Source organism: Crinia signifera, chromosome 3 (genome assembly GCF_055691185.1).
Source record: "Crinia signifera chromosome 3, ASM5569118v1, whole genome shotgun sequence".
Taxonomy (NCBI): Eukaryota; Metazoa; Chordata; class Amphibia; order Anura; family Myobatrachidae; genus Crinia; species Crinia signifera.
In genome coordinates this window covers 293782544-293801537 of record NC_139219.1, presented here as the reverse complement: position 1 = coordinate 293801537, position 18994 = coordinate 293782544, and the positions used below count along the sequence as shown (strand labels likewise).

Below are 18994 nucleotides of genomic sequence, written 5' to 3'. Positions count from 1 at the left end.
ACCGCTCCCACAGCTGCAGTTATCGATTTGACAGCTACAATTATTGTTACCCCACAACCACAGCTGGGACATCTCTGTCCCTGGCTGGGAGTTAATTCTTAAGCGTGCCCAGCCTGCCACGAGGAGAAACACAGTGCACCGACACTGGGCATGATATGTGCCGCTATAATGCATGCACCCACCCCCCATAAATACTTTGCACAATATTTATGGGGTGCGAGTTCCCGTTCGAGTGCCGTTTTAACGGTCAAAAACAGCACCCGAATTAACCCTAACTCGCACCCTTCGCAGGGTCGAATTCGCTGAAAATTGCTTGCACCTGTATGGAGGTGCGAATTCGGCCCGCCATAGAGTGTGCCCGGTGTCATGACAATTCGCAAATACCAGGCGCGTCCGCACCCTTTGGGTGTAATAGGATTGACCCTACGTGGATTATTTTAATCTAATACATGACATGTAAACAACCAAATAAAAAGGGATCACTGATTTTGGCAACATCAAAACACACTGAGGTGATACAGTCTGCCTCACAGGGACAAGGTGGGAACATTTATTTCCCAAACTGCAACATACATACAATCACAGAATCCCTGTGCAGCAGCTTTCACACAGGTGATGGCAGCACGGTTGAATATATATATGGTCATTGGTCAAGCATTGAGGCAGCAGAGACACTGTCACCCCAAGCGGCCATGTCTCCCAGGGCATACTTTGTGCACGATTGAGGTGCTGCTAGAGCTGCTGTGAGTGACACTGGCATGACACAGACACACCAGGTAGTACATGCATCAGTAACTATCAGGCGTCCTCTCTATCCTTCCTCTCACACGCAGAGTCGCAGACACTCAGTGGGCGGGGGGAGGAGGTGGAGGCCGCACTGGATCCCCGCCCTCCCCTAGCAGACGCTGCTTGCTGCTTCCGTGTACAATGAACACGGAGCCCGGGGTCTGGGCCCTGCTGGAGCGTGTGGTAAGTGTGTGATAGTAACGTGCAGGGGGGTTATGCATACACAGTACAGTATACACTCCAGGTGATCGGCTCTACAGACTCTGTACCCGGTGCCACCTGTACATGTTCCGGGCATCCAAGGCATGAGCTGGCAGACCTCCCCCTCCTGGAAACTCAATGACACTTTTCATATACACTCAGGTGCCACGGTGCCTTATATGATGGTGAGCCCAGCTACACAGCTTATACTGCAGTCACTCACATCTACTTATGTGTGGGGGAATAATACCATTATTCAATATATGGCACCCATAGGGGTCTGACGCACATTGCAGAGCGTGGACAAGATTTAGAAACATTGCTGCATTAGGTCCTTATTTGGCTTCATGTGCAAATCTGCACATGTATGAGTGGGGTGCCAGATGACTGACCGGCAGTCGGGATTCTGACAGTCATTACACCAACGTTGGAATCCCAACTGCTAAAAGCTCGACAGACGGACACCGGCTATTTTCCCTCGTGGGGTTCACGACTCCCATAGAGGGAAAACAGAATAGGTGGCGTGCATAGCGAGCCACTGTGCCTGCAGCGTGGCGAACGCAGCGAGCCTGCAAGGGGCTTTGTTGTGCTAGCGATTCCGACTTGGGGCTAATGACTGTCGGAATGATATACCACACCCGTATTAGTGTGAGTACTTAAACTGCAGTCACAATGCAAAAAATGCAATTATGGGCTAAGGGGCGATGGGGCGTTGATGGAGCATTTTTGAGACACAGGCAGTCAGACAACGCAGGTATACCCAGACTCTTTAGGGGTAGGGGCACGGAGGCTGCCTGATGTCACATGGGGCTGCTGTGACCCAATAGATGGCGTCCCCCAGCTGGGTTACACAATTAGTGGGCTACCTTTTAATGTATGAGTACTTCACTATGAAGCAAAGCAATGCACCCAGAAATCTTCCTTGCTCATCAAGGGGAGGGACTCGGGGTGAAGGGCAGCCTTGACCTGTGCTGGACACACATACACACCCCACCTGCCCCACAGTCACATTACAACTGAATTAGGTCCCTAGTACCCAACTGAGCCTGGTCTGGTGCGTGATAGTATAAGTGATGGAAGGAGAAGCACAAGAGACCAGAGCGCCATGCATCTGAGTGCTTACAGTCTAAGGATTTGCTCATTGTGGGTTCCTGGTATTGCTTCCAGTTGTGCAGTATTATTTATTGCAATAGGTAAGTCATCCTACCTCCAAGTCTGTCTGTTGTTACCCAGTTTGTGTTATCACTGTCTACTATTGTAAAGCGCAACGGAATCTGCTGCGCTGTAAGTAAATAATAAACTGGGAGTCCCGTACCCAAAATAGTATGCAGGGTTTTTTGTTTTTTTTTTTAAACAACTTTTAAAATCTTATTTCTTCCTGAATGGTAAATCTGCACAGCGGTGGTTCCAAAACTTGAAATTAGAGCACCCTTATGCTGGATACTCACCTAAAGATTTATCGGTACTTATGTAGTATCTGGGCTGCCGATTTTTTGATTGTATGCCTTAAGTTAAGGCATACAATCAGATGCGATGCGATATCGCATCGCATCGCATCCGATATCGGATGCGATGACCCGATTTTTCCATAGGAATCAATGTTAAAATGATTCCTATGGAAAAATGGGTCCTTTTCATACCCCTACTATCCAAGTGGGCATGGAGTTGGATATAAACCTGTGGCGAGCGTAGCGAGCCACCGAGCCCGAAGCGTGGCGAGCGAAGCGAGCCCCGCGAGGGGACGGTATTCGTCCCCTCGCGGGGCTCGCTTCGCTCGCCACGCTTCGGGCTCGGTGGCTCGCTACGCTCGCCACAGGTTTATATCCAACTCCATGCCCACTTGGATAGTAGGGGTATGAAAAGGACCCATTTTTCCCATTGAATTCCATGTTAAAATGGACTCAGTCCATTTTAACATTGATTCCTATGGAAAAATCGGGTCATCGCATCGCATCGCATCGAATCGCATGGTCGCATGCGATGCGATCTCCCGATCCGACCCGATTTAGAAATCGGCAGCCCAGATACTACATAAGTACCGATTAATCTGTTCAGTCATGGTGGGAACAAATATCTGGTAGTGTTTGGGGGCAGGGGAGACAGGAATAGAGTCAGGTGTGAGCAAGGAAAGCGATTGGAAACTACATAGAGGGGAATTCAATTGTCTTAACGCTGGCAGCCAGCAGATGGTACCCAACATAGCTATTTAATGGTTGCTCCATTGGAGTGCAATGGGCTGTCGGCAGCTGCAGTTCAGGTCATACCCCCGCAGGGTTGGCGAGCTGAAATGTGCATTATCCGCGGCTAAATCTAACCATATTTAGAGCATGAAAGAGCAACAATTGTAACTTTAGATGAGAATATCGGGGGATGATAAACAACTGAATTCCCCCTATAGAGTAACATTGGGTGTCAGCTGGTACGATATGGGGGCATACATGAATGGCAGAAGATGTGGGTATATTCTGTTAAATAATCTAAAAGTAATACATGAAAAGCATCATCCTGATCGGAGTCAGCAACCAAGATTCGATAGGGAAATTCCCAAAAATACTTTTACTTCACCCCATCACTTTGTACACTGCAGTTATTCAGACTTGATCGCGCTGTTGCAAATTCGCAGGTCGGGCGATAATCGAACGAACACTCGTAGTAGGCATGTGTGAGGCCAATTTGCAATGAAATCCAGCCAATTTTTTAATTACTGGCCATAAATTAGTTAATTGGGTACTTGTTTCCTAGCACGACCACACCGATCATGATCTTGGGCATCGCAGGTAAAAAAATTGCGTCGGTCGCATCGCATGCGGGCAAAAAAATCGCATGCAATGGTCCCGACGCGATGCCCCCGATTTCCCATAGGGAACAATGTTAAATGCCTCAATTTTCCCAAATCATCATAGGGAACAATGGTAAATGGCCCAGAAAACCCCAAAAACACCCCTGAACAGTGAAATGGCCCCCCAAAATTAGTTAACGCCACCCCACGATCAACGTGAACCCGAAGCGTGGCGAGCGCAGCGGTACGCGTCCTACGACCTTTTCACACCCCCACTATCCACGTCGGCGTGGAGTTGAGAATAGAATAGTGTGGCGAGCGCAGCGAGCCCGAAGTGTGGCGAGCGCAGCGGATACCTGTGAAGCCCGCGAAGGGACGCGTTTACCTGTAAAGGTATCCGCGTCCCCGCGCGGGGCTCGCTGCGCTCGCCACGCTTCGGGCTCGGTGGCTCGCTGCGCTCGCCACACTATTCTATTCTCAACTCCACGCCGACGTGGATAGTGGGGGTGTGAAAAGGTCGTAGGACGCGTACCGCTGCGCTCGCCACGCTTCGGGTTCACGTTGATCGCGGGGTGGCGTTAACTAATTTTGGGGGGCCATTTCACTGTTCAGGGGTGTTTTTGGGGTTTTCTGGGCCATTTACCATTGTTCCCTATGATGATTTGGGAAAATTGAGGCATTTAACATTGTTCCCTATGGGAAATCGGGGGCATCGCGTCTGGACCATTTAAGCCTTTTTTAGCCGCCTGCGACGCGACCGACGCGATTTTGACTTTTTCAATGCATTTCAATGGGAAATCGGGGGCATCGCGTCGGTCGCGTCGCAGACCACTAAAAATTACACCCGATGCCCGCGATTGTGGCCGTGCTAGGAAACAAGTACCGTTAATTGACAGGATGCCAGCATTTGGGGGGTGGTAACCGACTGTTATCTTGGAGTATCAGGGAAAAGGCAGGCGTACCCAATAGTTTTCAGGGAAGGTGTGTGACGTCAGCTCTGGCCCCAAACAGCCTGTTTATGTTGCAGCCATAGAGTAATGGGCCCCATACATTAGCAATTAATTGTGATTGCAGGTGTATGGGGCCCTTTAGTCTTGGGCTACCCACAGACTGCACACAGTTGACAATTCATTTGATGGTGAGTGTGCAAATGGATTTGGAGCTGATTGCAGGGCTTCAACATTTTCGCAAGCTTACCATAGCCTTGCACAGTGTGTGATTTCACTCTTACCATAGCCTTGCACAGTGTGGGATTTCACTCTTTGGGGGGGGGGGGGGAGGGGGGTAGCTATCTGATCGCAGGGCTCTGAAAAGTAGCAACTTTGCGATCATATCTGAATAACCCCCAGTATTTTATGTTCCTGAATTGTTATAGCTTTATCAGTGCTTGATGGATGCTATGTGCTTACAGTCTAAAGATTGTAATGTTTAACATGCTCAATATGTCCAGACAATAAATGCTTATGGATATTGATTTCAAATATTGGTTTAAAACACTATTGATTTTGACAATTTTTTTTTTTTTTTTTTTAGCCTATTGACTGGTCAGAACCATGGATAATTGGGCTGTTGGTGTTCCACCTACTGTGCATCGCAGTCACTTGTATTTCCTTTAAGTTTTATAAACTTCAGATTGCTCACTTTCTATTTATGGGTAAGTCAAGAAAAAATTCTAATATTGAGGATTTAAAAATTGTAGTAGATCAAGATAATGCATCAGCCAATCAGCTCCTATCTACCATGTTACTGGCTGTGTTTGAAAAATGACAGGAGCTGGTTGGCTGGTGGTTTGTCTCCATCCACTTTACCTCTGTCTAAGGCTTAATAATAGACCCCTATGTACCTGCTTCACACTTGGAGATCGGTTTACTAATACCTCTAAAACAGACAAATTAAGATGTCCTCCATAGCAACCAGATCCTGTCTATCATATTTTCTAGACTTCAATATAAAAAATAGTTCAGATCTAATCGGTTGCTATGGGTAACATCTCCTGATGTCAGCCGTTCAATGAAAAAGAAAATTCAAATATATAATCCACTATATCGGCTGTGAAATACATATAATGGACCTCAAGCACCACAGCTAATCTGATGGCTGCTTTAACCAATAATTATTTTTGCAAAAAGTGTCCTCCAAAAATTGGTATTTTTAGCAATTATTTAAGTAAGCCAATAACAGGTATTTAAAATAAAATGGGGTGTTGAGAACCACCCTGGAGACATGTCTAGCAGACTAAAGGTGGTCATACACTGCTGCGATGTCTCACAGCAGTGTGCAGCCACCCGTTTCCCCGCAAGCCGCCCGGGACGCATGTGATTCATCACAATTTGTTGTGCTCCCCTCCCACCCCGCCGCTGGGACCGCGCATCTGACCTGAGGGGACATCAAACTGGGCCGATTTCACGTCCCGATTCATCAGAATCGGCCCAAATCGGCTCAGTTTGAACACATTTCCATACTCTTGCGATTATGAGTGCATGAGTGTAAATAACTGATATCACTAGTCCTCAATAGCTTAATGTTCCTAGAACACAAGGTGAAGCTTAAATAGAGATTTCATTACAGCTTGCCTTAGCTAGCTTCCCCTGTGCTGCGGCATTCAGCTCTGCCTGTTAGGCTTTTTAATTTTCGTTACAGCGTCTGCCACTGTGGCATCACTAAATGCAAATGACATGCCTGGAATCTTTGGTTCTCTTTTTTGCAGTTGGCTTGGTGAGCTGTGCTGAATACATCAATGAAGTTGCTGCTCTGAACTGGAGGTAAGAGATTGCATATTTTATTGTTCTTATGCTAATGTTAAATGTATGAAACTTTGCAAAGTGCAAGACTAATTTGAGAACAAAATCAACTAGCGCACATTATTATTTAGAATTCAAGGAAAGAAAAGAATGTCTGCTGCTGGTGCACCTCAAGAATTGACACCTAAAATTTAACTTTTATTATATTTGTTTAAAAGTGTTGCGAAATAAAACCACAATACAGACCTATAATGACACACTTAGTGAGTTAAAAAGGATAGAAATCCTGACTCGGTGGGACCCCAGTCCAATTTTCCTTATAATAATATATTGGTAGATCTGATAGTCTGCCTAATCTCCTGGTGTGTAGGTGCAACAGAATGTTTTCACTTTTGTATTTTATTAGTAATTAAGTGGGTTTCTTTCTCCTGGGAGTCGCTTATAATTAGGACCACCTGTCCTGTAGATTTCACAAGTTTTTATCAATGTTGCACTAGTACCGGCAGGATAAAGTACATTACTAAATTCATGAGATTACTAGGATTGTGTAATGTATGGTTGGTGAATAATACCCCCCATGATCGTTGGGGTACAGGCAGAGAGTTGCGGCACACGTGGAGCGCGGCCGCCGCTGGATACGGGTGCGATCCTGTCCCAGCTCAGCCGCTGTTCGCCGGCACCGCTTACAGACTCCTGTCACCAGGCTGGCACTGCAGGTCAACTAGCGCGGCTGTGACAATGTACTTTATCCTGCCGGTACTAGTGCAACATTGATAAAAACTTGTGAAATCTACAGGACAGGTGGTCCTAATTACAAGTGACTCCCAGGAGAAAGAAACCCACTTTATTACTAATAAAATTGAACAAAAGTGAAACATTTTCTGTTGCACCTACACACTAGGAGATTAGGCAGACTATCAGATCTACCAATATATTATTATAAAGAAAATTATACTGGGGTCCCACCGAGTCAGGATTTCTATCCTTTTTAACTCACTAAAGGCCCATACACACTAGAAGATTTTTGTTTCCAAAGACTTTGCCAAAATCTCTGATAGATATATCTATCACCAAATTAGTGCGTACACACTGAGCTATTTTCCCTAAAGAGCAAGAGATTTTCAGGAGGCAAAAGACTTTGCTGAAAATCTTTCATATAAAAGGATATTTACATAATGGGAGGGGTTAAAATTCCAAGGGTGGGAGCAGGGGCCATTTTATTCAGCGCATTTCTTTTCTTGGGGCCTGATTCAGAACTGATTGCTGGGCTGCGTATATTCAGAGCCCAGCGATCAGGTAAATGCCGCCCTGCCCAGGGAAATTCCGCCAATGTGCATAGCTACGATTTTATTTGCAGCCGTATTGCCCCTTACACGTTATGCCACACATCATAATGCCCATTACACCAGTTCACCTTATCCCACACACTGCGATGCCCATTACACATTATGCCACACACCATGATGCCCATTAAGCCACATACCATAATGCCAGGGGCTTCATGCTCAATGCCAGGGGCTTAATGCTCGATCACAGGGCCCTTCATGCTCGATGCCAGGGGTGGGGGTGAAGTGCTCGTTGCAACGGGGAAGTTTAAGAGCATTGAGAGTGGCAGCCCAGTCGAGAGTGTGTATACATTGCTGTCATAAAAAATATTCATTGGTGACCAGTATTGCCAGTAATATATACAGTGCATATAGCATGCATTATAAATATCATTGGTGGCCAGTGGTGCTATTAATATATACATTGCTGGCGTGCCAGCAATGTATATATTACTGGCTTATGTGTCATTGGTGCCCAGTGGTACAGTAATATATACATTGTTGGCATGTGCCAGCAATGTATATATTACTGCTTTAAAACAAATTCATTGGTGCCCAGTGGTGCAGTAATACAGGGCTTGACAAATATTCTAATAATCTAGGAGCCAGGATGAAAGCGTAGGAGCCAGACCAACTAAAGGCTCCCATACACTAGTCCAACTTGTCCTGAGGGCAAGTCAGACCCAATTTCCTTACAGCTCCCCGGGAGACTACACAAATGATTAGCTCCCAATGTGCCATTTTTAATATGAATACAATTTAGCTCATGTAAATTTCCAGGGAGCTGGGCAATGGCGGGTTTCGGGCTTCGCTGAGTGCATGGGGGGGTTGTGGGTGCAGCGCCGCAGGTAGTCCGCAGTGTCTGGGAAGAACGGAGCAGGCCAGCGGTGGCAGATTTACAAAAAAAAATTCAAAATATAGGCCGGTCGCTGATTGACTGAGAGCTCTATCTCTGCCAATCAGCGGCGAGGCAGTGTGGAGGTTTGTGTGTGGACGAGAGATGCACTAGGTCCTCTCATCTGTGTGGCAGAGATGTGTAAGAACTCCTGTATTTAAATAACAAACATTTTATTTCCTATACTAGTAAACTAGTGAAATAACAAGCTAAATGTGTAAAAATGAATTTAAGGGTCGGCCTAGTCTGGTTTGCCTGTTGCACCTCAGACTTGAAAACCGCATGCAACAGCTACATTTAGATCTGGCAGCGTCTGATGAGTGCAGCTTCCACAATCCCTCGCACTGGCATTACAGCCCTCACTGACACTCCAGCAGGAAAGGAGAGATGGGATCGGACTCTGCTGCCCACGCTGCCACTTACCGCTGTCCTCCAGGGGGATGTAGGGGTGGGGACGATGACTCGGGCTCCGCAGTCCCCTCTCCCGCTGACCTGGGGGAGGGGGGGTCTGGCTCCACTGCCGCGGCGCTGACCCAGCAGGACTGGAGGGGAGGAGGGATCGGGCTCTGCCGCCCACGCTGCCACTGACCGCTGACCTCCAGGGTATGGGGGGGAAACTCGGGCTTTGCTGTCCCCTCTCCCGCTGACCTACTTCCAGCAGGGGTGATGGGGGGGGGGGGGGGATCGTGCTCCGCTGTCACCTCTCCCGCTGACCGGACTCTGCTGCTGATGCTGACCCAGCAGGACAGAAGGGGGGAATCGGGCTCTGCTGCCCGCGCTGCCGTTAACTTTCAGCAGGAGAGGGGGGGTTTGGTTGGACTCACTCCGCTGCTGCTAACTTCTTGCAGGCTTGTTATCTTCTTCCACTTTATCTCTTTGCCAGGCTTAATATATCTGCCCCATTAATAGCTGTGTGAAGAAACAAAATGAACATGTTCATTCCCAAGATTGTCCTTTTTGGCTACCAGCGGTTTATATTAATAAAGAAACAAAACATATTCTTTCTGATGAGATGGCTGTTTTTTAGTTAAAAAAATGTAAGGTAATCTAAATAAAAAAGTTCTGAATCTCTAATTTTTCTGGGATATATTAATCTTAAAGGAAAAGTTTTACATACTGTAGGAGTTACTGACAGTCGGAATTCTGATCATCGGAGAAATCACTGTCGGAATCCTGACTGTCGGTCACTCATCCGGCAGCCCTCACAGTAGCTTGTCATATGCATTCCTTAATCAATGCAATGCAGGACAAGGTGCGCACCAGACCATGCCTGTATATACCACTTGCTGCCTGCATACCACCCCGTGCCTGCATTTGGAATTGCATCAAACTTCAATGTGATCTCAGTTATAGCGGAACATTGTGGCCATCCTTTGTGGTGTCCCTCTGCGACTGCAGCCTGAGTAAGTTGCAGGGCGGCTTGCAAGGCTAAGGAAACTGCACCTTTTGGATCAGTCGTTGGCCTAGCCACTCCTGTGTAGGTGAGGCTTGGGCCTGCATCCGGGCTCCTCCACTAGGATAAAGAGTACCACTCTCCACCCCCTCTCTGCACCACCCTGCCAGTAGCAACCTGACCCATTTTGTGTCCTCTCTTCTGGACCTGACTTATTCCACCCAGTGTATTCCTACAAAGTGTGCCCTAGATAGCTGCCTCACCTGGTAGATTCCTTGGGTGGAATATATAAACCCTATTAGTTATTGCCCAAACATCAGCACCAACCCTCCATTATGCTTATTGGACTTTCTATGTATAGCTATTCTTAATTATTTCTGTATGTTTTTCAGTTTGATGTAATTCTAATGCCTTGTACTATGCACCATGTTTTTATGATGTCTGTAAAGAGTCTTTGAGTCTTGCGGGAGTAAAGCTCTATATATTATCTGCTTGTCGCTAATATGAATGAATTACGCTACAAGCAGTCTGTTGTACTGTAGTAATACACAGATACTCATTAGAGCAGCTCCTGGCGATTTGTATCACCATTCGCCGCCATCCGCCAGAGACTGACAGATTGGGGCGCGGCCCATTCTATCTGAATCCCTCCGCCCGCTCTGCCCCTACCTGTCTCCCTGAAGTGGAGACTGGCAGGGAAGCCTTCTGTCCCCACCACTTACTGACGGGGACGCGCAAGTCAGTGAGCTACTCGCGCGTCCCCGTCTGCCGGCCCGCCGTCCGCCAGCCAGCCTGCACCAGTTGATGAGATCTGGCGAGCGAGCAGGCGGATCCATCTGTACATCATACATTGCAGGTGCGAGTTAGATTGTTTCTAATGTTGCTTGTAGTTGTCGGTGATATTGTACACAATGGAAACAAACATTGTAAGCTATCTCCTTGCCCTTCATATTCCAGCATAACCAAACTGCCTGTTCACATAATAACTTCTGTTCAATTATTAAAAATGTTACTGTATAATCCTCAAATGACCATTTTTTCCATCATGTAAATACTATTGAGTTTGTATATGACAAAATAAACAACTTTTTTTATTTTGTTTTATTACTCAGAGCCTATTCCAAGCAGCAGTACTTTGATTCGTCTGGCATGTTCATTTCGTTAGCTTTCTCAGCGCCGCTATTGTGTAATACTATAGTCATTGTGGTAAGTATGCACTGCGCATCACAGGACATGGTTTTTACGGGATACGGTTGATAGGACGACGCTATGAAGGTCGACATACAGTACATCAGGTCGATACTAGAGATGTGCAGGCTCTGATTTACTCTGATTTCAAAGCAGGATCTTATTGGCTGTCCCAAATCACATGACAGTTGTTGACAGTTGATAGCCATTAAGATCCTGCTTTGAAATCAGAGTAAACCAGAGCCTGCACATCTCTAGTCGATACGGCTAAGGTCCACAGAGTCGGCAGGTCATTGCAAGAATTAGGTCGTCAATGGGAAGGTCAACAGTCAAAAGCAGCGGTACACTGATATGGTGTCAATGTTACATAGAACCATAGAATAATCTTTAACTGAGTACTGTTGTTTAAGTATAGAGCTATACTCGATGCTGCTGCTGTTATTTACAGCTCTAAATATTTCCTGAAACAGCATAATGGGCCTAATTCAGTAGTGGTCGTTAAATAGTGAAAAAGAGCAATTCGTGCTGTTGTGCGCATACACGCACACACACACCGCAGCGTAAGATATTGTCCATTCTTGGTTTACGATCCTGGTAACTTTGTGTTTTGGTTGTTTGCTGCAGGTCCATTGGGTGTATAAAACATTGTGTACAATGACCGAACTTAAGACTTTGCAGAAGAGAAGGAAAAGCGCAAGGGAAAATAAGAAGGAAAATTAACCATGGCTTTTTGCTGATTGAGTCTCTTGCTGGTTTGCACATCAGAGCAGGGAATCTGTTGCTTTGCGGATCTGCAGATAAACCTCTTTTTTTTTTTTTTTCAAGCATCAAAAACCTTCTGTACAGGAATGTTGAAGCCGTTTGAAATTATCTCTTCAAGAACCCAAAAGAAAATCAATTACTTTCATTAAATCTGATATGTACACACTGCATAAACTTGCACAAACATTGACGTAGAACACGGTTTGTAGGGTGTACTTGACAAGAGAGTTATGATCAGCACAGTATTCAATTACAAAACGTAGTTACCACAAGGAGATCTGATGAAAAATCATGCTGTATAAGGTTAGCCGCAAGCCGTGGAGCTTCAGATGGGGAATAAATTACATGGAAACAGTAACTGCTTATAGTCCATTCCACTGTAAATAACTGGGTTGTATTGTTTCTTGCAACTGGGTTGTATTGTTTCTAGATTCTTTTTTTTTTTTCAATTCTTATATCTGTAAAATAAAACTTTTTTAACAGTAAGTCATATATAGATCTGTTATCTACATAATTTAACATTTCCGATCAGTGTCTGTGTGTATGTTGGACTAGGTGGTGGGTTCTTGTATTTATGGGGATTTTTCTGAACTGTGAGATTACTTAAATCTATTATACAACTCTTGAGGGCACCCGGGCGTATCATATACACAGTCAGTGAAGTGGTCCGGCTCTCTATATAAATATAGCAGCAGCTTCGGTGCCCTCCGTGGAGCGTTGGTAGCATACAGGAAATAAACAACGGCATTCCAGAGTCGTGCAATCAAAGCAAAACTGTATTAAATCAAACGGTGTCTCTGTGGACCAACATTTTGGGGTCTGCATGCCCCTTTTTAATGGTGAGAGATATATATGAACAGTGCAAGGTGCCGCAATCGTGACATCATTCTGGGCAAAGAAACAATTAGATTTGGTGGTTCCCACAGGGTACTGAATGCTCGATCTGAAAGGAGACTTGCCAGAGTTGTCCAGTCCAACAGAAGAGCAACATTATGTCAAATTGCGGTGAATCTTAATCTAGGAGCAACTGTGAAGGTCTCTAAACTAACTGTTCCCCGCACATTACACCGTATACGCTATGGAAGCCGACGACCTGTTCGAAAGCCTCTACTGTCTGCCTTGAACAAGAGCAGACCTCTTCAATTCACAAAGGAGCGCAAGGATTGGACAGTAGATGACTGGAAAAGGGTCATGTGGTCCGATGAATCGCATTTTCAATTATACCATGCAGATGGCAGGGTGCGAATCTGGAGAAAACAACACGAAAGCATGGACCCCAACTGCATTGCCACAACACTTCAAGCTGGTGGAGGCAATATTCTGGTTTGGGGGATGTTTTCTTATCATTGTATGGTTCCTTTGATTGCTGTGGAACAACGTCTGAATGGCCAAGGGTATTTGAGTGTTATTGCAGAACAAGTACATCCTGTTATGTTAATGGTGTACCCTGCTGGGGTTGGATACTTCCAGTAGGACAATGCTACCAGCACCACAGACAACCATCCCCCTCCAGCCTTATACACGCACCCATCCGTCCCACAGCATTCACGCAACTGCCCGCCATGCTACTCACTGATCCATCCGTCTCCCAACCACACCACCACCGGACACACACTTCCCATACCCACAGAACCCCCGAAAATGCACATCATGCAACCGGTGCATCCACGCACCAAACCAACACACACCACCCACACATGTAAATCCACCACCCGCACTATCCCTGCACCTGACACTAGCCTACTCACACCACCCACAAGCACCCTACCCCACTCACAACACACTTGCACCCGCCCCTCCACCCACAGCACCCCCATATCCACTTGCATAAACACGACAACTGCACCTCCCACACCCGCAGTACACCCACCCCTCCTCCACCAATCCCACAACCTTTACCACATCCATAGCACGCCAAAACCCCGTCCCTAAGCCACACCAAAATCCTCCAACCGCCCCTCCAACACCCTCGACAGCCACAACCCCTACCACCACCTACCTAACTACAGCACCCTCGGCCCCACACCTCACACACCTGCACCACCCACATGCGACACCCCCCACCTGCAACTAAACCACCTGCTAAACAACCACAACTGCCCCTCCTCCACCCACGACACACCGGCCCAAACCATATTTCATGCAATAAAGGCGTTCACATGTTAAGGGGGCAGAGCCCCTTACGGCGGTGTAAAGAGCGCCGGTAGGGTGCAATGAATCACCTAGTAAAACAATAAAAAGCAATATTTAATTAAATATTAAATGTGGGTGACTACACAACTTAGTCCTTTATATCATGATATATTCACCCAGGAGTCAATAGACCTGTTGATGGTAAGTGGCCATTACTGATGATTCTTCACTTTTAGAGTAATCCCCTGGCCGCAGTAGATGTTACACTTTTTATGCGGCTTTATGGAAATGGCATCCTCATGATTTTAGTAGCCTGCAATGGTTTGGAATTAGCGGTTCACTGTGGTGTATAAAGTTCTTGTCCTGAGTAGACAAAAGGGAAAAGGTATGCGTGGCTGATCCGGTCACAATTGAGGGTGATGCAATGTCTGGGCAGTATGCTGCAATGGGTTGAAAGTCACCTACAGGAAACACTGACACGTTTCGCTGCAGTAGCAACTTCATCAAGGTGGTCACGGTAAAGCTGCTACTGCAGCGAAACATGTAAGCTGCAATGGTAGTGGGGGGGTAGGATTAGGCAGTAGCAGAGGCGGAACTACCATTGGTGCTGCAGGTGCATTGCACCAGGGCCCCTGAAGACTAAGGGTCCCACTTCTGCCACCCACTGCTGTGTGCCATATTGTGAACTTGGGTTGGAGTGGAATAGGAGGGCCCAAAAATTTAGTTTTGCACCTGGGCCAACCACTCGTAAGTTCCGACTCTAGGCAGTAGGGTTATGGTTAGGCTGCAGAGGGTGGGAGGATTTGAGTTTGGGGTTAAGTGGGACAGTTAGGGTTAGGCTGCAGGTAGGAAGGGTTAGTGAGGTAGGGTGGATTAATGCACTTACCACCCAAGTGTTGGGATCATGACCATTGCCATGTGGCTGTCAGTCTTCCCAGTTTCCCATACCCAAGCCTTGTTTGTACTGTATACCCAAATTGCTTGTGTTCGGTCATTAAAAATACTTCAAACCGAATGCTTTCAGGCATCCCAACCCTAGGATCTTTCATTCATACAAGAGAAGATATCACATGGATAACGAGCCCTGGCGTCTTACTCTTGAGTCAGCGTGTATGTCATATTTAATATCGCGGTTTGACAGGCAGTGTAATCTATATCTGACAAGTATAGACTGAAATACCATACTTCAATGTCACATGTGCAGATCCAAGCCATGCATTCCATCTATCATCAGACTCCCACTTCCACCAGTGCAAAATTATCTGCCACTGTCCTCAAACCATCAATGATACATTTTATCAGCAATCAAGAGTTCGCTTCCACACTTTCTTCTTTACATTACTTTTTAGAATGGGCGGGGGGTACTTTTTTTTTATGTCCGTACCGGGAGTCAATAGTTTAGAAACAGCGCCGTTGCTAATCTTCAGACAGAGGGAGTTATTCTGAATGATTCGCATGGCTGCAAATTCGCAGCCTTGCAAGACCACCAAACCCCACCTTGTGAATGGTTGTCATGCAGAAAGCACAATGACAAAAGTACACTGTAAACCATTTATTACACTGTTACTCCACACGGTGGCAGCAACACAGCACACTTCCTCTCACTGAATATTGTAGACAGAAAGGTAATTGTCAGTTTCTGCTCGGCAAGGATTCCCCACAAGCATTCTTAAATCTACCTAAACACATAGAAAAATGCACCTACAGTAGTCTTCTCCCCAGCATTAGCCTACAGATAACATTGTGCAAGAGACGCTTTAACAGTGTCTTTAGGAAAATACACTGATTACGTGGCATGTTTGTTACACATATTTTGTGGGATAACACCCAAACATTTATGTTTTTAGGTTATTGTACGCATCCCCTGGATGTATAACACAGCAGATATTAGTGAACAATTCAGGATTATTGCCCTGAAAGTGAATGCCATCTTCAGATGGTGTTAGCCCATAGTTGCCTACCCTCCTCCATTCTGCAGGAGACTCCCTGAAATAGCAGCAATCTCCCTCTCTCCCTCATCAGTCTAGCAATCTCCCTCATGTCACCTAGCCAACATTTCACTTACATTTTTTGTGAAAAAAGGAATGAGAGATAGATACAGTTACATTGAATCATCAGCACCATTTCCCAGCATTTTACCAAGTATAGTAGCTCTTACTAACTGCTTTGGGGCTCATCTACATTAGGATATAAATGATTTTACAAGATTCCACTTAGATAAAGCAGTGCACACCCACGCTTCTAGGTGCCTTTTTCACAATCTCTCCATATATGGAACTAGACACACCCTTTGGGTGGAGCATGACACACCCCCTCAACGGAGCGCTTTGCTAAATTCTATTAGCAACTATGATCTCCCTGAAACTAGTTTTCAAAAGTAGGCAAGTATGTGTTAGCCATTCTAGAGGTATACTGTCCTTAGGTCTACACACCTAAGGTCTACATGCATTGGGTGGACCACTGAAGGTCGACATGGGCTTAGGGCCTCCTTCAGTGGTCAATCATAATGACCAAACCTCGACTGAGGCAGCGTAGCTGCTTAAAAGTTGGGTTGCCTACCCTCCCCCTGTACCACCGTTAGCAAGGCGGGATCTGGTTGACTCACAAAGATGTGAATTTGCATCAGAGCGAATCAACCAGAATAAACTCCCAAGTTTGTCCAACTAAAAAAGTGTGCTGATATGCTGCAAGAAAGTGATTAGCATAAGTATATATGTGTTCACTTCTACCAAAACGTAAAATGTAAGTTTAATAACAGTGAAACAAAAGGCCCATACAGACTGGGCAACTTTGAGCTAAAAAGCTGCTCAGTTTACTCAGTCAGCAGATGAGCGGCGGTGTGGACAGCTTTCCATAGCATCCTGCTATTTAAGGTCGTCCACCCCCAGGAAAATCGCTAAAATGGGCAAAAAACGCTAAGTTTGTACGCACTGAGCGTTTTCCAGCCCAGCAATTTTCCCCATCATCATTATCCATACACACTGGCCAAAAACGCCCACTTAAAAACCACTTAAGTGGTATGGCCGGAAATTGCCATCGGAGCACCACTTGCGCACTACCTTTAGGGGTCCCCCCCCCTCCGTCACCCCACCCCTCCTGTTGTCCCCCCCGGGTCCCTCTGCTCCGGCGGACCCGGCGATCGTACGCCGGAGCTACCCCGCCGCCAGCCACCAATCATCCTTCTGTAGTGACGTAGGCGGCAGGCTCGGAGATGTTCGGGGGGGACTCGGTAGAGTTGGGGCACCCGAGTCCTCCCGAGCCTGCCGCCTGTCCGATGACTGACAGGTCGCTGGGGCAGCGGCGGCACGGCGGACACTTTTTATGACCTGACACCAGGTTAAAAGACTCCTGTGCTGGCTGTGCACACACAGTACTTGCCACGGACTCCCAAAAGTTGGTGTTCCTTTGCATCATGACAATGGCTGCAATTATGAAGCCATTCCCCTTTTTCGTTGCTGCGGGGCATGGCCAGAGCTCTGTGAACTGTTGGCCATGTCCCCTGTCCCTCTGTCTCTGAGATTAGCCTCTATTCCTCTGCTAGGCAGAGCAGTGACAGGCAGGAGCAATTCCCAACTGCAAAGGCAGGAGAAATCATTCGATGACGACCATGAAATGGTTTCTCCTTCTGGTGGCACATGCGAGGGAATGTCTTTTCATAACATATCCCCTCACATGTTTGTGAGAGGAAACGGTCACGCGTGGGGGGGGGCGTGTATTCGCCGGGGCAGCTTCAGAAGGAGTCGGCGTCACAAGGACTCAGTAAGCTAAGAGCTTCGCTGCTTACCAAGTCAATTAGAATCACCACCTACATCCAGTGGCGGCTCCTACCTTCTTGGGGGAGGGGGCTGCCTCTGGCCGCAGCAGCCGCGGGGGCAGGCACCCCTCCCCCTGTTGCCGCTCTCCCCCCGGTCCCCGACACCTGTCCTATGATGACAGGCGCTGGGACTGGCGCATGCGCAGTACAATCATATGTACTGCGCATGTGGAAAACTTCTATGGGCTGCTTCGGCAACAGCCCATATAAGGAATCTTGGTCCCGGCGCCTGTACAATATAAATGACAGGCACCAGGACCAGCGCGTGCGCAGTACCAATATAGGTACTGCCCATGCGCAATTGATGATTTTGCACAGCAGCCCGCAGCAAGGCGTCCCGGAGGGAGGGAACACCTCCCACTGACCCTAAGGTAAGAGGTGATGCTCTGCCAGGGAATCGTTGTGGACAGGGCCGGTGCAAGGCACTGGGGCACCCCAGGCATGGGGGGGGCACCGGTGCTCCCCCGGGGGGCGCGCTACAATTCGGCCGCTGCATGCGGGGGACGGGTATTGCGGTGGCAGGCCACTGCGTTCCACTGGGGGGGGGTGTTGCCAGGGGGTGTTGGGTGCCACTAAGTGTGCCGGGTCATGCGGCAGCAGGCCGCCACATCGTTCCAGGGGGGGGGGGGTTCCCAGGGGTGGGAGTTGCCGGTGATGCCGCTAAGTAACTCCAGGGTTGGGGAGGGGGAATGGGTGATGCCATCCAGGGAGGGGGGACCTGATCCAATCTGCCGCCCGTGGGAGCTGTCATGATGGTTTGTATTATTGATGAGTGCTATACTGTTCCAAAAAAAAATCACCATTGGTTTTGATCTGCCTGAGTGATTTGGAGCTCTCTTCAACACATGCTTTTTTGCATCCATCGCCCCAACAGCACTTATACCTTTTGCTTTGATGGCCTATTAGTAAAAGTTTATCTTATGACAGCCTGTCCAGTCTCTTGACATGAAAAGGTCGACATGAGTTTTTCACATTTT

General features: G+C 47.1%; 1 protein-coding gene across 1 annotated transcript; it reads left to right on the top strand.

The window, feature by feature from the left end:
- The first annotated feature begins 824 nt into the window (after nt 1–824).
- On the top strand, nt 825–12560 carry TMEM18 (transmembrane protein 18). The gene is made up of 5 exons (XM_083178466.1): nt 825–969; nt 5300–5420; nt 6474–6528; nt 11233–11326; nt 11933–12560. The coding sequence occupies exons 1-5, from the start codon at nt 928–930 to the stop codon at nt 12026–12028; spliced, it is 408 nt and encodes a 135-aa protein (XP_083034592.1). The 5' UTR covers nt 825–927; the 3' UTR covers nt 12029–12560.
- The last annotated feature ends 6434 nt before the right edge of the window (nt 12561–18994 follow it).